At 35.1% G+C, this 24,962-nt stretch overlaps 1 protein-coding gene across 3 annotated transcripts; it reads right to left on the bottom strand.

The window, feature by feature from the left end:
- Nucleotides 1-1,461: 1,461 nt before the first annotated feature.
- Nucleotides 1,462-24,823, bottom strand: si:ch211-141o9.10 (probable endonuclease 4). 3 transcript variants are annotated; one of them, XM_039765583.1, is made up of 9 exons: nt 24,690-24,823; nt 22,775-22,889; nt 16,585-16,665; nt 14,601-14,810; nt 7,604-7,786; nt 7,014-7,145; nt 6,831-6,935; nt 2,489-2,618; nt 1,462-1,987 (listed from the first exon to the last, which is right to left on the bottom strand). In XM_039765583.1, the coding sequence occupies exons 2-9, from the start codon at nt 22,875-22,877 to the stop codon at nt 1,933-1,935; spliced, it is 999 nt and encodes a 332-aa protein (XP_039621517.1). In that variant the 5' UTR covers nt 22,878-22,889; nt 24,690-24,823; the 3' UTR covers nt 1,462-1,932. The 3 variants fall into 3 exon arrangements, with proteins under 3 accessions (XP_039621517.1, XP_039621515.1, XP_039621514.1); XM_039765581.1 differs by lacking the exon at nt 24,690-24,823 and adding an exon at nt 24,242-24,348; XM_039765580.1 differs by lacking the exon at nt 24,690-24,823 and adding an exon at nt 24,437-24,534 and having other exon boundaries at nt 1,463-1,987.
- Between the last annotated feature and the right edge of the window lie 139 nt (nt 24,824-24,962).

The raw sequence follows: 24,962 nt of genomic DNA on the forward strand, positions 1-24,962 counted from the left end.
TTCCAATTTCCTACCAGTTTTGAAAAATGTGGATTTTAGGTTAAAAGGCAATTCGAGTTAACCTCACTTTGAGTGGTGGTAGGGTGTCAATTCAGTGCTTAGCGTTGCTGCTTCACTGGTTCAAGTAGACAGCTTTAATTCTACCTCAGCCATCATGGTTTAAGAGTTACACTTTTCCGTGCTTACATTTGAGTTTACTATTTGCTTTTAATTTGGACTAATATTAATGAGGCTGTGTGCTTCTTTGTCTCACTTGTACAAGAGTACCTTCATGTCCAGCTCTGATCCTGACCGGTGTTCAATTCCACTGGGATAATCTCTATCTCCCTACAAATTTGTATTGAAATTGGGGATTTTAGAAAACATTCATGCACAGAGCTACTACTGAGGCAAAATGTAGCAAAATCAAGTAAATGCATGGATGTATATTTTCATATTTTTACTATACTGTTCAATAAATACTTTCCTTTAAAAAATGTTTTGAGTATGTAAGACAGCAAAAGACAGATGGAACAATATTTTAATCCAGCAATATCCTAAAACAAGATATATAGTTGTGGGTAAAAATGTGCAGAGTTTGGGCCAGCAATGCACCTAAATGCTGGTTCTGGTCCTCATGACTTTGCAATACAGGATGACAATACAAAAATATGCAAGTAAAACGGAGATGCAAGGACGGAGATTAATCTTCGCTTAATATTAGGTTTAATTTTTTCAAATAACAGTTATTTAGCATATTTTCCATGCAGAAGTGTGGCTCAAAGTCCTTTACATAGAGCAAACTTTTTTTATTATTGTATTTATTCTGCTGATTATTATTAAGTCAGTGGTTTTATATAAGCTTTTGAAATGAAGACAGGACTCTTGACCAGTGAATGGGAGGGTGGATTTTCAGTTCAAAAAGCTTGATTCAGTTTCAACATGCAAAATAATTATTTAACAGTACTTTAGCAAAACAATGCATGCATTTTACACATTGGATATGTGACATATGAATTTTCCAAATGGCTGTTGTTCAGGATATTGCTAGACTACTTGATTTGCTTTGACCTTAACAGAAAACGATACACATAAGCTTTTAAATACCCATATACTATTTCTGATATTATGGTTGTGATATTAATACACCTGTTCACAGGATAATGCACACTGAATAGACCACTTCCTGTTTTACTATGAGGCCCCATTCAAGTCATTTCTATCACTTTACCAAAGTAGTTTCTAATTATTTTCAACAACTGGTTGAGGTTTATGGATCTGCCTCCTGTCTGTCTGACTTTAGTGGATTTCTGTTAGTATTAATAGCTAGTTGATTATGGATCACCTTCTCAGCATCCCACGATTACAATTACTGAAAAAACATTTACAATTTAACTGAAGACAAAATATGTAAAATTTTAAATACTAATTTATTATAAACAAAATAACCAATTATACAAACATATACAAACATGTACAACAACAATAATAAAAAAAAAAAACCACCAGACTTTAGCAAAGCCAAATATTTGCAAGGTGCAGCCATGTTACCTTTTTGAACTTGCATGAATTCCATATTACAATGTTCAAATTTTTTCGTTAAATATTCTAAAGACAGGAATGATTCTCTTGTTAGCAATATGTTTTCTGCTTTATTTTCATTCAGTTAGTAGTTTTCTTTCCTCTAGAGAATCAGTGTTTCCAAAAAGGCAGAAAGTAAAATATCTTACCATACAGGTGTGTTCACAATAAAATTGTCCAGGTACCCCACCACTACTTAGGAGTGGCACCAAAATAATACTTACTGAGCAAAAAGTTGAAAAATACTACTTCTTTGGTACCTTGTGTGGTGTAGTGAAAGAAAACTGATGCCACCACGGTTTTAGGGGCAGAACTGAAACTAGCCAGTTCACGTTTCAACTTCTGTCCAAGAAACAGTCCAAGCTGTGTGCTTCAGTTACAAAGAGAACGCAGTAGTTGAATCTCCTTTTCATAATCAAAGTTGGGCCTGATGAAACAAATATTGATTTTTTTTTTTCATTTACCAGATTGAAGCTGTCCACTATTTGTTTTAGAGATGTTAGGTAAACAATTTTTGTAGGACTTGATTAATGACTGAAGTTAGTTACATGAACTTCCATCCACTTCTTTTTAGAACATACCAGTGTCAAGGGGGACTAGATCCTATGCTGACAACACTGAGCTTAGACAATGATGCCAGCCTAACACAACTTCATACACACGTTCACATATTTGCTCAGGGCAAATTTAAAGTCACCAATTAACTTTTCATAATGGGAAAACACTGGAATACCCAAAGAAATACTAATACAAAACACACAAACATTGATGTGCCAAAGATTCAAGCCTCATTTCTACGACTATAAAGTACTGGTCCTTACCACTTCATCGCTGTGCTACAGGTCTTGGCATTTACTATTTAAAAAAAAATAAATCTTAAAAGCAATAATAAATGTTCACATCAAGGAGGGAGGTTCACTAGGCTCACCTGTGGGGTGTCTCGAGAATCATTGGAATTTTGCGTAAACGGGGCTCATTCATAATCTGACGGAACCCATCTAAGCCAATATGTCCATAACCAATGTTCTCGTGGCGGTCTTTGTGACACTCCAACATTCCTGAGTAAAATCCAATGAGATGAATTTTAAATACAGCACATACCATTAGTTCTTACAGCCATAAAAAATGCTACAATAAAATGCTGATATTTGTAAACTGCAGCAATGAACTGACATAATAATTTAGAACATAGGGAGTAGAAATTCAAGTGCACATTAACGACTGAAGTGAAAATTCAGTATAAACATATAATTCCTCTGTCTTCCACAACTAAAATCATTTGTTTCCAGGTTATAAGGTAAAACACCACAAAAATGTTTAAAGTGATCTACTACATTTGGGTAAATCTGAACCAGCACAATGATGAAGACTTTGAAGCAATAATCAGGTTAACAGCGACTTTTGACCTTCTTTTTCTTATGGCATGGTTGGATCTACCATCAGGGTGACTTGGGTGTGCACATCCTGAGGTCCTGCTTGCAAATGGGCCTATGCATAGACGAGAAAATATCTAATACAAGAAAAAGTCAATGTTTTCATTGACCAACACTCACAGCAACCTATTTTCCAGCACCCATCCCTAACCCACTTCGATCCTCACAATTATAAACCTACATACAAATTACATACAAATATGAATGGGTACACACAAGCACATCCAATGCCTAATAGGACTTTTATAAGATTGAACATTTAATGTGTTGCTGTGCTGCAAAACAAGAAAAAGAGGATGATTAATTAAAACAAGAGCCCAGCAGTGCAAAGAGGGAAGCAAATGACCCTTTCTTGCCAAAAACTATACCTGACATTTTCATCTTGAAGTTAAAAAAAAATAAAATAAAACCTAAATGATGACTCAAGCAAGCTGTAAATACTGCTGTGGAGAATTATGAGAGTGACCAGGAAAAGGCCGATATCACAACTCCCAGCAGCTTTAGTAGACAATGAGGCCTCCACATAAGATAAGATGCGCCCAGCAATGCAAAACATGAATCAGGAAATTCTTATAAGGTCTTTCAATTTTACTTGGTGCAAATACACCAACCTCAAACCTTCAGTTACAGTGTAAATATTACCTTTTCACCATAAAGTGTTTAAACTCGTAAGCGTTACATTTTTTCTCAGAAAACTACTTAAAATGCTTTACATTTTTTGGCTTCAAAAATTATATTTTTATTAAATCTCCTCTTTCTACTGTAAGACATGCAAAACACTAAAAGTACAAAGTCAGAAGTGTAAAAAGTATAATAATGATGAATGATAATATGAAATGAATAATAATAGATGATGCTAATACCACATACTGTATACTGTCAAAATATGTCTTGTGTGGTATATCTTTGAATGGGAAAACTGCTTAGGTGTATGGTCATTTACCCGACACTGGTCAGCATAACAGTTCATCTCAACAACAATTCTTTTGATCACATCATCATCAAGAAATAACTTCAAGTAAGTAAGTGGATCTTGGCTGTCAACCTTCACTTTTATTCCTGACTGCCCCATAAAATCAAAACGAAGTGGTGCTGGTTTATTTGAAGCAGGGTAAACAGAAACCCAAACATGAGCATCACTTTTGGATTCACAAGAAATTGCTTTCAGTTTCACAGTCCATTTCAATTTCACTGCTGGAAGACACAGTCACTTAATCTTTCACTGCAGATGAGAAGCTCCTCAACACCACTGCTCTTATCACGGTCAAGAGCGTGCAACACCTGTACTGCTGAAAAATGTTTTTTACGAGGCATGATTATGAAGACAGCAGATGATGAGTCTACACCGCTCTGGACTAACGCCGTTAGCAATTTTACAGCCCGAGTCCAATGCTTACACAAAATGCATCTATACAGCTGTCCGAGTGACACTTGGGACTAATGCTTTTAACATTCTTTCACTGCTCAAATGATGCTTGAGCCTAAAGCGAAGAAGGTTAATGGAAGTTTATTAACTGCACTACCATAATGAAGCTGATTTCCCATAGACGTGATGTTGCTCTCATAAATTTGTTTCATATTCATTGTAATACATTACTGAACCACGTTTAGTGCCACCTGGGTCCTGGAGAGGACCAAATCACCTCCAAACCTCCCCTCTTCAACCAGACACATTTTCATTCCTCAAAACAAATTCTTAAAAATAGTTTATATAATGCATATGCATTAAAGTGTTGGTTTTACAAAACAAAGACTTTACAAATACTGCTTGGAGAAAAATGTAAAACGCGGAATTATTCCTGGAGAGCAATTCATAAATTAGGAATGGGGAACAACACTGTGCTGAAAAATGTGTACGACAACAAATGCATTCACATTCAAGGTATCGCCGCCTCGCCTATTCTGCAAGGTGTTCACAATTCATATTTGCAGAAAACTATTTTCCTAACGATGCAGCTTGTGGTTTGCTTTTTCTAATCATGGACAGTCACTTTGGGGAAAGTGTATGAATGCAATTTAGTGGACACTTAATTAATGACAGGTTCATCTGCACGTTAAAATGTTATTTGCATCTTTTGGCCTTGTAATGTTTCCACTACTGTACATCTAAACCAAGATGCATATAGTCTAATCACCTACAACAGACTTAAAAGGTAGGAAACATAAGGTAGTGCTACACACATACTATAGTGCTTTTTTTTTTGTCTTAAAACATCTTTCGAGTATATCATTGAGTGGTATAAGCACTGCTCACAAGAGTAGTATGCACCATAGTTGAACTAAATTATATGTGTGATGCAAATAAAATGGAGAAATTATTACACGGTGGGTACCTTACTTTAAATGTGTAAAGATTAAGTGGGTTAACTTCACACACCTTTGTTTGTGCAACACGCCATTCAAGATTTGACTTCAGCTGAATGAAGTTCAGTTTATGGACTCATCAAGTTAATTTCTTCAAACAGCAAGATCAGTGGTTTAACAACTACTTTAATGCTAAGTAATAACGTATTAACGCTGGTGCAATTTTACTTTAAATAGCTTAGTATCAAGGCAGCAGTGCATGAATGACTCGTTATAGCAGCATGCAGTGAAAGGCTGAACCTTTTTTTTTTTTTTACACTTTAGTAGAAGGGAAAACCATATTGATTCCAAGAATAAACTTATTGTATACAAACCTTTCTTTTAGATGAAGTGTAGAAAGTTTCTGTTTAAGCCTACCTTTGCAATGACAATAAGTCACAGGCCAATGCTGGGGAAAAAATGGTGTTTATTTTGATTAGCCAGTTTTTGTTCATAGACTTTATGTTAAGACTACATAACCCCAGCGGACCCAAAATTAGGAAGAGCATGTGATTTAAAAGTATTGCAATACCACTGTAAGAGAAAACAGAAAACAGTTTAGTCAGAAATTACACCTAATTAAACTATTTAGTTAATCCAAAAACTAAAGGTCTGTGCTGGCTTAAAAAAAAAATGTACCTCCAGTGCCTTCATAACAGAAGGCCTGTGGAGCAGCACACAGTGGGAGGTGCACAACCTTCCCCTGTGTAATTCTTTGGAATTAGCAGACACCTCTGCAACACAGGACTCTAGAATCAGCACGCATTATGTGTTACAGGCCTGAATAGTATTTACTCTTCCAAAGGAACAAATAAATTGGGGGTGGGGAGAGATCATATCTCTAGAGCAGAGAACTAGTCAATTTGTACAAACTTTCTGAAAATATTCAAACATCTTAACATTTATGGGGGAAAAAATCATTATGCGAAAGCTGTTATTACTGAACATTTTACAGATGCCTTTATCTATGGTGAAGTGAATTAAAAGATCATACAACAGGAGAATGGCTTACATTTGTTTTTTCTTCAATTCAAGTGAAGGCAGGTCAAGCCACATGCTGAAAGTCGCACAGCGAGTCAAATCAATCTTGTTGTTTATAGTCAGGTTCCTTAGCCACTGCACCAAATTACATAACTAATTTCTACACTGGCTTGCATATGCACACACAAAGTCATGGAAAAATCCTAAAAACCCTTAGAATCAAACCCATGCCTAAAATAGATGTTATTTCAATTTCACTTCAGTATACATTAGAAAAAATGTATTCTATACTATTCTTTAATAGTAAAGTTAATACATTTCCATCAATTGCTGTCTCTAGAAATGTATTATAGTTTCTAAAACAGATCCAGGTGCTTCCGTATTATAAATGTTGCAAGTTTTTATAATTTTCAGCAATCATTTTGAAAGTTTAAATCTATGCAAGGTGCTCAAAGTCAGTCTCTGGTGAAGAATGCTGCAAGAATTAACTGAAGCTACATTAGAAAAAACTACCTTTAGAGTCATTTAGATGAATGGCCACGAGGTACTTCATGCCAACTTGTGCATCAAACTCATCTAGCATTTTCTTCACTCCACCCCTTGCCGATAGGTCATACCCTAAAAAATATGATAGTTGTACTATTTCATATATTCTTGACTATCTTGTACAAGTTAAAGCTAAATTAATGTACCAACCTGCTGCAAATGCATGGCATGTATCTAAACAGACCCCAATCCTCTTTTTGTTTCTCACCAATTTAATAATTCCTTTTATTTCTGAAAATCTTCCCCCAACTGTGTTTCCTTGACAGCACATATTTTCAATTACTGTTAAAACACATAGCAAAAAAAAAAAAATGCATCACTAGCTTTTGAAAACATATCAGCAATTTACTTACAACTGTACGCTACAAATAACTGCTGTTATTTGTCAAATGTATTATACATGTGCTTTGACTTTAAATACAGTTGTCCACAAATTTATAAACAAGATTTATTATTCATTGAAATAATCAATTACTGATTTTTAACTAAGTACTTTAAAAGAGAGGGCAATCCTTTCTATGACAGGTCATATAATATAATACAGTTAATGCAATAGGTTTACAGTATTCCAACAAAGCCACTGAAAAAAGAATAATGAATTATGGGACATCAAACTTTGATTAAATGCAATAAAGCTTTAAAGAATATGTGGGTATGAAAACATCTGAATAGCAACTGGGTAGTTTTTAAACTATATGTCTCATATAGCGATTGAAGACTTGCATATTATTTGGGCTTACCAGTCATGACCTTATTGGTGTGCTGGTGGGCATAGTTAATTGAGTCTGCTATTCTTTCAAGACACTCCTCCACACTGATTTCATTCAGAGTTGATCCAGGGTGAAAGTTAAACATAGTCAGGCCAAGTTGTTCACAGCGTCGCAGCTCATCAATCAGCATTGATCTGCTTTTTTCAAAAATATCTGGCCCAAAAAAAAAAAAAAAATTGCAAAAACTCAGCAAGAATACACAAAAATAGAAAAGCACAGTCAATACAGAAATGCTCAGTAAAGCACAAGTAGACTACAAGAAGGAAAAAGTGCTTTAGTTAAACAATTACCTAACCTCCATTACCAACAGACCCAGTCTTTCATTATTGCCACACTGTATATTAAGCAAGGTTAACTAAAATCATGCCATGATGTATAAAATCAAATTTAAAACATGATTTCTCAGGTGTTTCTCAGTTTCTAATATTGCTTTATTATATAAGGTTTAAAGCCATATAAACATTCAACAAAAATGAATGCCTAATATTTTACATTTTTTGTAGTTTCCTCCCATATTTACATATTTCAAATGCTTGTTCTAAGCAGACCCATACTATAAACTCCATTTCTAAAACTAAACCACAAAAGTCATGTCCATGTGAGAATATGAAAACTATCCTTGGTTATCAGCTACAGCAATGAATGAGCTGGTAGGTTAATCCTGCTCAAGGTCATAAGGAGTTAGATCCTCAATAGACAGCAAACATGCCTTTGAATGTAATGCTACACAAATTCTTTAATAAAATGACATATGCAAAAAATCCATAAAAAGAAATAAAAAGAAGCTGAATTTACATGAAAATAAGAAAAAAGTACAATATGAAATAGGTTACCAGGATTTTATATATACAGGTATATATCATTCCCAATGATGAGCAAACACGCTACTTCAGTTACCACCATTAATATTTAGATATTACGTTTTTTTTTTTCCTCAGTGTTTCATAGCTGAAGGTTACAGTGCTAATGCTGTCAGGTCTTTAAAGCACAGGTAAAATTGAATAATTGAACAAATAGTTAAAAAGCAAAAAAAAAAAAAAAAAAAAAAAGACTCATAGTACTACTAACACTCTACATCCTAATTTTTTAAACTCTTTTTTTTATGTAGTAAATTCTTTAGTCTTAGTTTGTGCTGTAGAGTTCAGTAAATATTAATATGTCTGATGGAATTTAAGTAATTAAGGTAAAAGTATCCCTATACAGTATACAGATACAGTTGAAATGGTTAAAATGAGCAGCACCGAACTGAATGTGGACAATTTTGTCGGTACCCTTGTTGCTCATTAAAAATGTGCTGCATACCTCCTGAAGAGTAATTAAATGAAAAGCAGTTGTCCCGTGTAGACCTACATGCCTTATATGTCATCGAGTAAAGCAAAGCAAGTGTGAAAAGAGATGACGCACTACTTATTCTACAAAGATATTCTAAAATGGCCTGGACACATTTGTTGGCATTTCTAGAAAAGATCATATTGCCTGAAGGAGGGTCTGAGTTCCCTCTAAAGCTTGCATATTGTAATCTTCTTAGTTAGCCAATAAAAGGTGTCATTTTGCTTCACTTTTCACTACATTCATAATGGCTAACACAGTACAACACCCTAGTACAGTACTATAGAAATGATCATAAATAATTTGATTAGACTGATTTTTTTTTCCCCCCAAACTTCACTGTTATTACAGGGGGAAGAGAGACTGCAAGTTTAGAATATGCATATTGACAAGCCACAATGCTTCTGGGAGAATGTTCTTTGGACAGAGGATACAAAACTAGAACTTTTAGGTTAAGTCAAATCAGCGCTATGTCCACAGACAAAAAAAGGAAACTTTCAAAGAAAAGAAAACCTCCCCTACTGTGAAACACTGAAGAGTGCCTTGTGTTTATGGATGGAACAATGACATATTAAGATTACAAAACATTCTGGATCAAAACGTACTGCCCAGTGTCAGAAAGAGCTGTGTCAGTTGCAAGTCATGGATCCTTCCGATAGGATAATGACTCAAAAACACACAGCTACTGTGGTGGGCTGGCACTCTGCCTGGGGTTTGTTTCTGGCCTTGCACCCTGTGTTGGCTGGGATTGGCTCAGGCAGACCCCCGTGACCCTGTAGTTAGGATATAGCGGGGTTGGATAATAGATGGATGGATGAAACGCACATCTAAAAACACGCAAGAAAGGCTAAGAACAAAGTGTAGGACTATTTTGAAGTGTTTCTTTGAGCCCTGATTTGAATCACATCGTACATCTACCGAAAGAACCGAAACATGAAGTCTGGAGAAGGTCCCCTTCAAATCGGACGCATCTGAAGCGGTTCACTCAGGAAGAGTGGGCAAAACCCCCTGTTGACAAGTGCAGATGTCTCACTGAGAGCTCTAGGGATCAACTGTTTGCAGTAAAAGAAGTGCAATAAAATGTTAGGTTTAGGGTCCTATTATATTTGTCTGCACAAGTTCTTAAAAAAATAAATAAATAAATAAATAAATCAATCAGGAGTGTACTCCCCTCGACTTTCTCATATACTGATACAGAGGAAAAGGTCATCAGAACCACTTCCAGTTGCGCAATATTTCTGAAATATCATACGACTGTTTCTCATCATAACTAATTGATAATATTGGTACACAATCATTTATCTCTATTTATAATCAAACTTTATATTAAAATGATATTTTCGCACTTGCGTAGGTCAAACGATGGTGGAATTTTTCATGACTAAATATGCATTACCAGGATTACAATGCAGATCAAGCAAAGTAAAAAGAGTTACAGTATAGTTAGTTACCTAAAAACACTGAAAAAGTGTTAGTATTATGTAATATTTGTTGCAATAAATTGCTATAGGTAAAACTGCATTTAGCTACATTGAATTATGATAATGGTGATGGAAATTAAAAAAAAAAAAAAAAATTATATATATCATAAAATGAAATGTATTACCAGGAACATGGTAGCAGCTTATTGTTCCCATTATATCTTTATATTTACATGGCATGTTCAATGTTTACATGTTATTGTTAAACTGATGATGTATAAATTAAAATTAAATTAGTAACAGTTATTAAAAGAATATGGGCTATAATGAATAAAGTTTTTAATATTGTGTGCACATTTAGATTTCCAGGATACAAAAAATGTGAATTGTTGTTTAAATAAAGTACTACTTCCAGTTGAGCAATTTTTCTCAAATTTTATATGTTTGCTTTTTATCACTATAAATATCTATATAAAATTTGAATCATCATTCTGTAATTATAAACATAGTTTACTTGAAAATTTGTGAAAGTATTCAGTTAAAGTACCACTTCCGTTGATAAGATTCCTTATTTTTTGCTATAAAGCAGGTGTACAGAATCTCATTGACCTAAATGTTTGAGCTATTGTGTTTACACACAAACATAATTTTAAAAATGGTACTTTCGAACTCAGGAAGGTCTAAACCGTTGAGATTCATCAAAATCTCGAGGTTGAATTTTTTCACGATTCCTACTATATATACGAGAAAGTAAAAATATGCTACAAAAGGACGTGTCTTCATTTTAGATTAGCTGAAAGGATAATTAAATATTCTAAAATAAGAACAACTTTACCTGTATATACATTAATATACATATTAATGAACTATTAATAAAACTACATATTAATACAAAATATTAAAAAAAACTCTTCACATAGGTAAAGTAATCTATACTAATAAAAGGCAAAGCCCTCACTCACTCACTCACTCACTGACTCATCACTAATTCTCCAACTTCCCGTGTGGGTGGAAGGCTGAAATTTGGCAGGTTCATTCCTTACAGCTTCCTTACAAAAGTTGGGCAGGTTTTATATCGAAATTCTACGCGTAATGGTCATAACTGGAAGCAGTTTTTCTCCATTTACTGTAATGGAGATGAGCTTCAACGCCGTGGGGGCGGAGTTTCGTGTGACATCATCACGCCTCCCACGTAATCACGCAGTACATAGAAAACCAGGAAGACCTCAAAAAGCGCTGAAGAAAACATGCATTATATAATTGAGAAGGCAGCAAAACAATAAGAAGCGAGCGAGTGACATATACAACCATATTCATGAGTTCTGCTACTTCGGAAACAAAGCACGATGTAAACCTACACTTTAAATTAAGTTCATAGACAGGCTGCGCTGGCGTTTGTAATTTAGTGCCTGCCCATATAAGGCCGTCCGTCAGCGGCAATCCAATAGCAAACTGCCACGGGTAAATATTCACGGGTGAAGGACTGTGCTTATAGAGAGGAAGATGAGATGGTCAGGGTGGTGTTTGACACAAACTCAGCGAAACTGCGAGAGAAAGTTTTAATTGCCAGGACTAAGGTAACATTAAATACAGCCACGGACATAGCACGAGATGGCACCAGCACAGCTGGGAACCTTCGATGCAAGTACACCGAGTGGCTCACGTGAACTGACGAGTGCACAGATAAAAGCAACAGTTCCAAAGAGCTGAACAAAACCGAATTACACAATTGAAAAGGCAGCAAAAAATATGAACGGTCTGATAAGCATATTCATAAATGCAGCTACTGTGGAAACAAAGCACACGGTGGAAAAAGTCAATGTCCCGCTAAAGGAAGACAGTGTAAAAAAAACCCGTGCATGCAGTGTGTCAGGTCTCAGATAAAGAAGAAGATGAGCTGTTTATTGATTGAAGAAACGAATCGATGAATGAAACCTGTCATCTTTACAACGATTGACAAACACGGAATGTAACTTGAACACAACACATCCTACAAATACGAACCTGATTGAAAGAAATAATGATAATCAAATCATTGATGACAGCAACACTCAGTAACACTCACAAAACAAATACTGTATATTGACAGTCATGTTACGTTATTTTTAAAATGTTCCCTTTTCTTTTCTACCTTTTTAACACACTACTTCTCGCTACGCTACGGTATATATATATATATATATATATATATATATATATATATATATATATATATATATATATCCCGCTCTACATACTCGAATAATGGATACTTTATTCGCCATCAATGATTGTTTTGGTAAAGCCATACTCAGTGTATTCATTAGATGAACGGTAAAAAGTAAGAGCGAGGAGGATGACTCATTGAGGCATGCAGGCTGTAGTCGCATCAACTCTATCTGAATTGCGATCACATTTGAAAAATATATCTTTTCAAGTTCTATTTAGTCCATATGTGTCAAACTCAAGGGCCACGGGCCACATCCGCCCGGCGTGTAATTATATCCGCCCGAGATCATTTTATATACTGTATTATTGTTATTAATGGCCCGGGTATATGAAGCGCTGGTAACACAATAAACTAAAGATCCCATAATGCAGCGCTTCAGCTGCCTTGCCGAACACTTACAAGTTATTGCGAAGCTATAGTTATTGCGCACTGAGTTTGCACGGCGCTTTGGTGACTTTGAAGAACAAAAAAAGTCCGTCTACATGCGGCTCGAACCTTGTGCATGTTTGGTAGCACATATCTGTGTGAGAAGCTCTTCTCAGTGATAAAGACTAACAAAACAGCACACAGGAGTCGCCTCACTGATGAGCACCTGCAATCCATCCTGAGAATCTCCACAACACAGAACCTCACACCAAACAGAAACGAACTTGTGGCCAAAAAGATGCCAGGCGTCCAGCTCTAAAATGACATATGAGCAAAGACAACTGAATGATTTGATTTGTTATTGCACGTAAGAGCGGGAGTCAACTGTTTTAACAAACAGCGTATTGCACTGATACGAAATAGCTGTGTGTGTATATGTATGTATGTGTGTGTGTGTTATATTATATATATATATATATATATATATATATATATATATATATATATATATATATATATATATATATATGACAACAACACTCATCACTCACAACAGTGACAAAACAATTACATTGACAATCAGGTTACGTTATTTTCAAAATGTTTCCTTTTCTTTTTCATTGCTTCTTTAACACACTACTTCTCCGCTGCGAAGCGCGGGTATTTTGCTAGTTTGAAATATAAAGAGGCCATAAATAAATAAATGCCATGCCCTTGTCTAATTTAGATTTCTAGAGGACACTACCAAACTGTCAGAACTCCTACTGGGTTGAAAACATGCATACTATGAAATTTTGGAAAGAAGCAAACAGATGTGAACTTACTCCTGTTTGGCAAGCCAAGGTAAATACTCTCTATTTGATATTCACCACCAATTGAAATAGGTGCTCATTTATCAAACAGTCTTTGAATAACAATAATTCCTAATGCTCCAAGAACTATCAAAAGTAAGGTCCAATGAACAATTTACTGTGGTGGATTATATAGCACTGTTAGCACTCCATGTTATTTTTATTAGTTATTTATATTTAAATCCATTTAGCCTAAAAGTCTTTTATTATTACTTAAGATTGGGTAGGAAATTTTACAATGAACAATCTCAAACCTTTTTGAAAACCTAGAAGATTTACAAATATATTGACTTGTATTTCCATTATTTAAACAGCCTAAGTAACTTTAACATCTGATGAGAAGAGTCTCTAGAGATGGTTCAGTGCCTGGGGTTTGTGTGCAGTAAAATAAAATTCAAAATTCTCTGACTAAAGGAGCCCCAACACCCATTCCACATACTCTGTTTCACATTCAATTTTTCTAAATGTTTAGATTTTAAATAAATTGGCCAAATATGAGTTTTGAAGTGTGCACAGGTGCTCATGGTAGTGGATTGATGTCCCATCCAGGGCTGAATCCTACCTTTCTCCTGAAGTTTCAGAGATAAGTTCCAGTCCTACCTCAATCATGAAGTAGATTAACAAAACTGATAACAGATGCATGGATGAATCTGCTCTTATCACATTTCTCATTGAAATAAAAAGTTAACTATTATAATCTGCAAGTTTAAATTACACATCAATTAATGATTAAAAAAATGTTAAGGAAAAGTATCTTTCTCCATAAAAATTCATTAATCATTTATCCATACCCCTCCTAGGAGAACCACAATTCATTAGATAGGAGCCATGTGGCAGGATCACACTGGGATGAAATCCATATTCAACACAGGCTTGGCGGAACCTTTCTGCTGCCCTTTCATCAATGGGTTTGCTTTTCCATGTTCGCTGAGAGCCAAGGAACATGGCAAATGCAGTGCCTCCCACTGTCACAGAATCATGAACTGCTTTCCAAATACCACCTATAAGGGTTATATATTAAAAACAAAAAAAAAAAAATTATTATTTTGGAGTTTTTAAACCTGTAGCTGCTCTGTAACAAAAAAATCATTAAGTTATTTCTGGTACATTAACAACATAAAATTATAACACAAACTGTTTTCTCATATTCTATTACATTTTACAAAATTAAAAACTGTCATTTACCATGTTATTACAGATTTGCTATGGAATCAGGAATTAAATTAAGTTTCCATATCTTATGAAAAATTGCATGTTCATTGAATGTACAAATCACTCAAAAAGAAACTAATGGATGCCTAGCATAAAACTTTTATACTAGCTTAAATGAATAAATGCATCCATATGATAAAAACAAAAACATTATTATACAGTAGATATACTTTGATATACTTTATTGACTGTTCCTGTCAGTAACAGGTTTGTAGGTGGCAGTAAGAGAAGGTCAGACCTGTGCAGATTACACTATGGGTTATTATTTAAATTAATTAACATTTGGATAGAGCAGGTCCAGCTTGAAGTGTACATGGATGGAACATGCCTAATAGACACTTGATTGTTTGTTTGAAATCACCAGTATTCAGAATGATTTATCAAAAAGATACTGGTAGAGAGTGAATCACTTCTGCTGCAGACAAAGCCAGGATGACGCAAGTTATATTCCAGGATGGCAAAATGGACGTCAATTGGTATGTACGGGCATCCTGGCCATGAAAGGGGATAGTTCCTTACTCAGACAGGAGGCTCCAAGAGGACAGACAGCCCAAAGAAGAAAAAGGTGCCATACCCGAACAAGACTTTCCAGGTGGATAGACAGATATCCCAAACAGAGGAGAAGATGCCTTTCCCCAATGGAAGGCTGTGGGGGAAATGGATAGGCATCCCAACTAATCATGTTTCTAGTACCTTCTGTCTCCGAGAGTGTTTATTCCTTTCTGGCGCTAGATGACAGCAGCCCTGGATATCTGTGCCCATTCAAGAAACACCAGGGAATGCCTAGAGTTGAACCCCAGCAGAGCTCAGAAGAAACTCCTGCAGGAAGATGTATTCCCTTTTATGTGGGACTTTCAGGTGACCCAGAAATGCTTCCAAGGGGCAACAGCCCTTTCACCGGAAGTACTCACGGGTATGCAATAAAAGGGACTGCATTGCCTTGTCCAGGCGAGTTGGAGGTGGGAGGAGGACAAGCAAAACTCAGCTGGACAAGGGCAGTGAGGTGGAGACAGGAGAGGTGATTGTAGGAGAGAAAACTTGTGCTTTGGTACTTCTGGCAAGATATTTTTGTAATAAGCACCCATCTGGGACTGTGCTTGTATGTTTGTGTTTAAGGGCTCTCTGGCACCACCGTTCTATTACACTGTCCAGCATTAAAACAGCATCTGAAATAAGAGGTAAGCCAGTTCTCCGCAGTACACAAAATATCACAATACCTGAACTTGTAACTTGCATGAGATATAATAGTTAAAACACCTTATATCACAGGAATAAAACATTTCTTATTGTATAAAGTCAGGCTGGGTATATACATTATACTAAAATATATTAAGGACAAAAGAACAGATTATTTACAAGTAGGCAATTCTTCACATTAACCTTACTTGGCACTTAACTCACATTACTGAACAAATTGTGCAACTTGGAAAAGACAAATCATACTTTTTCAACATATTAAAGAAATAAGTGGGAGCATTAGAGATTTTTCAAAAAGGTAAAACCCTCTGAATATATAATATAAATTCTGCAGGGGGAAAAATAAAATTAGATATTCTTGGATACCTGCTATAGACATATGACCACCTACAAGCCTTTTACTTCCTTTCCCTTTTGCGGGCTTTTTCTTCACAGGTCCTTCTTCACCTATTTAGCAAAAGAAAAATTTTAAATGGACTGTGATAGTAAACAAGTCATTTTTCAGACGTATTAATCCTAATAAAAAATTACATTATGCTGTACTCTTACTTGGAACTCCTTACGAAATAGTTTACAAATTCTAATCCTACTACAGCAATTTGAGTCTATCTTCCTTATTTTTGCCATACAACACTTGAGCACATATCCATCAAGCTAATCTGAGAATGCCTATATAATAAAATAACAATACACCAACCAATCAGTGAATATGCCTAGTGCTGTCAATATGGTCATAACAGAGTTTGTCAGTATCAAGTCTTATCAGTAAGACTGATCTACAAAAACTTCAACAAGAGTATTATTACACAGTGGAGTTAAATGTACAAGGAATATGCTCCATCAAAACTCAAACAAATGAAGAGCACTTCCTGAACGAGTAATCACAAAGTGAAATTCAGCAGTTAGTAAGTTTCTCCTGGTTCAAGTAAAATGATTAAGCTAATATGAACATATCATTTCAGATGCTCCATTACAACCTCCCAGGCAATGTAGGCTAGCTCCCATCTATTATATTTCCAGCATACTACACCTCACTATTTAGTCATTCCTCATCTTTCACTCCATGTAATCATTTTGAATGCATTTCCTCTCACTCTTAACTCATAGTGCATCACTGGCATATCTAAACCTTCAACGGCATTAGTCTTCCTCTCCCTCAATAAAACTTAAGTTCAGCTGAGCACTCATTTAGGATGTATATTCTAATTTCACTTGACACATAACACAGATTTTCACACTGCTTGCATTAGCTTTACCTTTTAATGCTAGCCTTCTTTTGCATTTAATACATCAGCATCAGGCATTAGAATTTGTGACTCTGAGACTATATCGACCAATAGTACACGCACATTAAAACTCTAATCTAACCAGTGATGTACCATCACTGCATAAAAGCATCTTTCTGCTTTGAAAAAAAATTAAATGCTCATTTTGTAATGTAGGTACAACCATATAGGTAGGTCAACTAGCAGCATGGGCAAACAAAGAGAATATTATGTGACATACAAAGTTGTAAGTATTAAACATTTAACCTTTCTTTGCTGTACAAAAAGGATTTTGTTAACAGCTTGATAGTAGATGATTAAAACCCATTGCTTTCAAAATTCTGATTGTTCATTATCTATGGACTCTGCACCACTCGACGTTTACATCAATGAGTTCTGTCTCCCTGCATTATCTGACCAGCTAGTAAATATTAGGTTCCATATAACACAGGTACTTGTCAACATTCAGACTGTTGGCATTCTATTCCCTATAAAACCTGTATAATATATGCTTTGTGGACTTTACTGGCTGACCATATTCCATTATATGTCGTTTTTATTATCTGTACTACATATAAGTGGGTTCTGACTAATTCAGCTGAAAGATTGTAACCAACATACCAACCAACCAAATTTTAAAATGTTAAAGGTTAAATTTCATTTAACATTAGAAAACAATTCACTTCATTTTGAACAATGAAATGATTTTTAGAATCTAGCAGGCATTTATCATGGTTATTCTCATATTAAGAATATAAAACCACTACACAATGTTTGTACATTTTAATATATTCAAGTGATTACTTAACAGTAAAGCTTTAGAATCCTCTACTTTCTATTTGAATAAGACAAGGTATCTAATCTGATCCAAACATGATGTACTAATGTAGGCTACAACTGTCTATTTACAGTAATCAAACTTTTTAAAAGGAAAAAAAAAAAAAAAAGGGGGAAAAATACAGTCCTAAAGGGGCGGCACAGTGGTGCAGTGGTAGCGCTGTTGCCTCGCAGTACGGAGACCTGGGTTCGCTTCCTGGGTCCTCCTTGCGTGAAGTTTGCATGTTCTCCCCATGTCTGTGTGGGTTTACACCGGGTGCTCCGGTTTCCTCCCACGGTCCAAAGGTTAGGTGCATTGGCGATCCTAAATTGTCCCTAATCTGTGTGTCCTGTGGTGGGCTGGCACCCTGCCCAGGATTTGCTCCTGCCTTGCGCCCTGTGCTGGCTGGGATTGGCTCCAGCAGATCCCCGTGACCCTGTGTTGGGATATAGCGGGCTGGACAAATGATTAATACAATTATACATTTGTATAAGTAACATGCAGATCGGGGAGGATGCATCATTTGCAGTACTTGCATTTAGGTCACCTGCCCTCAAATTACATTAACTTATTTCACACCACTTAAACAGCTCAATAAATTAGCAATAAACAAATGCAAACTATTCTTTAACTTATGGAAGAAACCGCTAAAAATAATTTCCGTTTAAACTTAACTATGTTCTTGAGTAAGACTGTTATTGTTTATATGACTTGCCGTACACTTCTCATGTATTACATGCAAGAAACTGATGGCCATATCAAGGCCCTCAAGCACTCAGAAAAATTATGTACTGTATTACTGTAAATCTTATCTTGTTTATCAGTGAATGCTCCATTCACACAAACACTGACATACAGAATTCTCTAATTTTACACAGGTTTTTTTTTCTCCCCATTGCAGTGCATATCATGACAATAGAAGATATACAGTATTATTATTATTTTTTTTTATACACAATCTTGGTTTTCAGATAAAGCTAACAAAATGTGTTTTTGCACACAGCCAGTAACTTAGTCACTTAATAATTTGCTTCTCAACTGAATACCAAATTAGTTATAAAAAGAGAGACACATGAACTGGGATTCAAACACTTGTATCTAGCAGATGACAGTATCCACAACATTTAAATGTAGCCAGACTCAATTTACAGACTCAAATACATAAAATGTCACTAGGTAATTGGAACAGATAGCTAGGAAATGCAAAGAATGATATTTTTGTCTGGTAATGACATTCTGTAAATAGGAGGTATAGTGGTTAATAAGTCACAAAGTTACGTTTTAACTTTTGGTTTCTCAATATATGACACACAAACATATGAAAGCACTCTTCCTGATATTTACATATAGACATTCTATTTTATCATTTTTCAAATAATGAATTATGAAACCCAACTACCTATAAACTATGGATATAATTGACCTGGGCCAGAATAATAGTCGAAGAGTATTTTGGTTCATACGGGAACCAGAAGAGTTCATATGTTTGGAAAAGTAAACCATAGAACTTACAAAGACACCTTTGCTACAAAAGGCAGGGACATCCAATAAATGGAGAACACTTCCTAAACTGCATCTACCTCTTTTCTTCTTGAATTTCTTCTTCACTGGCATCTTGCGTTTCAATTTGTTTTTCACTACCCTGCGTTTTCGCTTCTTGACACTCTTTCTGCCTGCTTTGTTTCTCCTTAACTTCCTTCGTCTCTGTTCTTAAGATTATGAAAGAAAGGGTTTAGTTTAAAGCATAAGACATAAGTCAGACATGGTTCTTAAGGTGTATTTCATTGGTGACATTAATAAACTAAGAAAAATAAATATGACGGGAAGCAGCTTTCACAAAATTTTGTTTTTTCTGCAAGTTACTGAACTTTAATAATGAAATTATGATTTAATTGACAAACCCATTTTGATACTTTTTCCAGGCATTTCTCTACTAAAAAGCAATTGCAATGGGCTTTACTACATTATGGCCAGTAAATGAGATCATTCATACTTGCAGCATTACATATTAAGACAATTATCTTGGTCAGTTTACACACCAATTTTTAATAATTTATTTAGCCAAAGTAATTAAATATTTTTACAATCCAACATATTAGACTAAACAAAATTTCAAAATGTTGTCGCTTCTGGTTTGGCCATGATTAAAATAAACACAAGAACAAGCAAATCTGACTGGATGTAGAGGAAATATTTAAGAAAACTATTACCAAAAGAAATGAATATATTTAATTTATTACATCACAGGATGGCATAGTGATTAGTGTTTCCAGTTCATGAATCTAGCATCCTGGTTTCAAATTACATTCCTGGACTTGGTGCAAACTCTACACAGACATCCTCCCTGTATGGGTTTTCCTCTCACATTCCCACAGACGTGGAGGTTAGGATAACTGGCCCTTGAGCAAGCAGGGGTATATTCAACAATTCATGTCCCCAAACCTAAAAAATATTAATGGTTAAGTTACACAGATAAACCTGAAGATGCAGAAGCCAAAGTTCTGACAAAGCTACACTAATTTAATAGACGAACAATACATTCTGCAAGAAACCACAAGAATCCCGCTGCAGTGAAGCACTCTCAGATCCCTTCCCCTCTCCTAACAAATTTATGTGCCACTCTAGTGCTCAACATTTATTAGTTAAACAAGTACTGGCAGTTTCTATGATGTAGGCCATTTTCTAACAGACATCTACATAAAATCACTGTCCCGTATTGTTACCAGAGCTTTTAAGCCACTTAGACTTTATTTGTAAATACTCCGCAGCCAATGTTTGATGTCACCCTAAAAGAATCCTAAAAGAATGAGTAAGACAATGACTGAGCCATGCTATTGAATATAAAACTAAATATAAAATAGTCAATACTTGCATGAATTCAGGAACACTTCTATATAAACCCCTACATATCTACAGACCCATCAAATTGCAAACTGCCTATTGTCATATACAGAACTTTAGGGGTGTGGTGGTCAACCGCTATTGCTTTAACTGTGAATTCTGAAAGTAAATGTTGCAGCTGAGATTACAGTTATAAAGAGGAAAAGAATTTCAAGAAAAAAAAATGTAAAGGGGTTTCACAGCTGAAGTTTCAATTCTGAGCTGGTCACTTTATTTGTGTTATTCGTCCAGTCTCATTTTGTCCATATGGATTATACTACAAGAAAAAATATCCCAAAGTAGTGCAAATTTCAAATATTTAGCAAGTTTATATTAACCTCACATGAGCCAAGCCTTGGTTTATGAATGATAGTGCCCTATGACAGGCTGGCAGGTCATCTATTTTGATTTCCAGCTGTGTACATAATTCTGCCAATTCCACTGACTCAAATTTGATTAACCAGGTCTTGAAAATTAATTAAAAACAGCAAAAAAGCAAAACACTACCAGCAGTTGTAGGCGTGGTCTCTTAAAAAGACTTTTAGATTTGTTTTGCTCCACATACCTGAATTGTGATCTTTGACAAACTAAATTGACACTGCTGTAACTATGTCTTCTTTTGATGGTTTAGTTATTACGTAATATGAGAGGAAATGTTGAAATTTGCTATACCCTTTAAAGAGATTTGAAAATCGGCGAGTTCTGAGGATAACCTGTGTGTGCCGCACATTTACTTTAGTTGGTCAATTCTGTGCGATACCAAAAGCAAAGATAATACACAAAGATAAATGATCAGCACATGTTTTATGTGCATATCGCATGCAATCAAACACACATGTGCAGTGTTTGTCTGAATCACTTCAGACACTTAAGCATAATCAAAATGCATGTAAATAAAAATATATCCATTGGTCCGTAACACATCCCCTTTATGTTGCTCACACGAGACAATTAATACTGTTTTAAGTTTAAACTATTAAAATAGCATTTCAGACTACATTCTTGCATGAGATTTTGCTACTGGCAATACAGAGAATATTCCAGAAGCAACACGGACACAATATCTCACAAATGATGAGAAACACGTTTTGGGAACAAATAGACAAATTAGCATCAATGTGAGAGCACCACAGTATCATGTTTTGGAATTCCTTACTCAGTAGGATAGGATAGTAGGAATGTAATATTTTACTATGGATAATTGATTACTCTGAGGTAATACAAAGTTGATAAGGTCGATACATATTGAACAGTTAAAACAAATTCAAATAAAAACAAAACAAACATGGATTTTGCACTTTCCATGAAATCCTGATTACTGGATCAGGAAAGAAGAAATAAAAACACTTTCAAGAGTGACGATTTTGCTGTTTTTCAAAATTATACACAATGCTTTTATTGGGATGGGGGGCTGTAACGTAGACATGAAACCAGATAACAGTTTCATTACAGCTCTGCTGAGTTCTACATTTTAAGCTACCTTTGCAGAGTTTTTAAAGCTTCAGTATTTCAAAGACAATTTTTAATAATTTGGATTTGTATAGTAGCAAGCATGCATTTCAAGGGAAGATTCATTAGTAAACGTTCGGAATACCTGAAGATGAACGACGTCTTTTACTCTTCTGCACAGTCCTGCTCTTTCTAGACAATGAACTACTTCTCCTTCGCTTGGGTTTGGCTCCTTGTCTATCAGACATTCTGAAATCTGCCTAAAAAAAAAAACACAAAAGGTAAGATGACTTTGTTCCATGAAAATTACAAATACAACACAAACTTTTCATGTCACAATATTTGCAGTAACTAAAAGGTGACTTACAAGAAGACCCCCAAGATGAAAAAGAACAAGATATTATCCACTTTACAATCTTGCCACATATGGCCACTTTGCAGTAAGTTTAATTAGGTATATCTTAACCTACCTAGAAGAGATCATTCAATACCAAAAACAGATTCCTAAACGAACCTAACTGGATCTTATACAAATAACCAGTTTGGACACTTTTTTTTTGTTGTTGTTGGATAAACTGAAAAATTAGTCTAACTAATGAATGTACATCAAAGTACTTTTATCAAATCCAAGAACAAAATATTCTTTACTTAAGTATGTTTCTACTGTAAGCACTGTATAGACTAGCTTCTGAAATGACGAGTTAAAAAGCTCAAGTGAAAATGTTTTATGAAGGGTTGGAAATATACTACTCTGAAAATCATCTAAATGCGAACTCCTAGGATGAGTCAACTAATCTGCTCAAGTGTTATTAAGCAGCAAACCTGAAAATGCACATTACAAAATAACTCGCAAATAAATGTTAAACTAAAATAACGATGCTGCTGTGTACAGTATATTAATTCTTAAACACATTGCTGAAAATGGCAGTATGAAAAAAAGCACACAACACATATGCAGAAAATATGTCAGCAGATCAAATAAAGGTGAATTCCGAATAAGAAACTGAAATAAAACACTGTAACCAACGTGCTTCCAATCAAAAAGCTTGATACACTCTTCATGTAATTTTTTTTTTTTATCACTTTGCATTGAAAATCCATTTTAGAGAAATAAATAATATCCATATTATGCGAAACACCATGGACACTTAACTTGCTTATTTTGCAGAATACTTGCCCTACTGGTATACAATTAATAAATGCATGTATGACCCGACTTTCTCAGCGTTGTCTAAACATTCTAGCTCAATTACAAGCGGCATTGCATGAATGTATCAACGTCATCACCCAAAATTAACCTGTTGAGAAGGTGTTTTAAATAACTTTCTCCATCAGGTCAGGGAATACATACATAAAACAAACCTTTTCCATTTAAAAGCAAACCAATCATTTTAGCAGTATGTATAGAAGCAATAGCTTTAGAGGTGCGAAATGTAAAAAAATGCTTTGCGGTGTTATTATTTTATTTAAAACATTGTATCTTTTATTACTCTGTAATACAATTTTCGAGTTATTTGAATGAATGACCACGTAGTAAAATAACGTGCAATTGTATTTAAAATCTCAAGTTTTATATGTACCGTTATAACAATAACTCATTTATTTTAAATACCTCATCATCCTGAAATGTCGTTCACGCAAAACATCTAAGTCAGAACATCGTTTTCGATTCGTACTTACAACGCCTCATGCGTTTTGTTTAAAAACACGTGTTTCGATCACACTAATGTAAAACTACATTTGGAACTGTCGTTTAAAATTACTTAAGTAACTTCAATCAAATGGTACAAAACAGAACGGCATTTACCCCTGAAACAACGTGGAGGAAACTCAACTTCAGCGTCTGTGATTTTTAACACTCGCACTACTACAAGCGCCAAAATTACGTCACAAAGAGACCTCCCAGTTTATAAACCCCGCCTTCGCTCTTGAATATTAAAGGCCTAATAGGTGTCACACGAACGTTCATCATTTTAAACCTGCTTATTCAGTGTAGGATCGCGAGGCATCAATGTATTTTTTACGTGGAATATATTATTTATTTATACATTTTTTTTTACCTTTTGCTTATGAGCATATGCATCACATAACAATAGATATTTAGTTACTCATCTGGATTAACTGTTATTGTGTACTACGTTCTGGAAAAGAATAACTGTTTAACCTTTCTAGAATAAATTGATGAAACCTATCGCAACGTGTATTTCTCGCGATGCAAAACGCTGTTTTTTTTTTTGTACACTTGAGCTTCCGGATCCGGGGGTGGTGCTTTCCAAGAAATACCTTCACCCCATTGGCTCGTACTACTTTCAATTTCTTTCCCGGAAGCATTG

This window comes from Polypterus senegalus, chromosome 10 (genome assembly GCF_016835505.1).
Source record: "Polypterus senegalus isolate Bchr_013 chromosome 10, ASM1683550v1, whole genome shotgun sequence".
Classification (NCBI taxonomy): Eukaryota; Metazoa; Chordata; class Cladistia; order Polypteriformes; family Polypteridae; genus Polypterus; species Polypterus senegalus.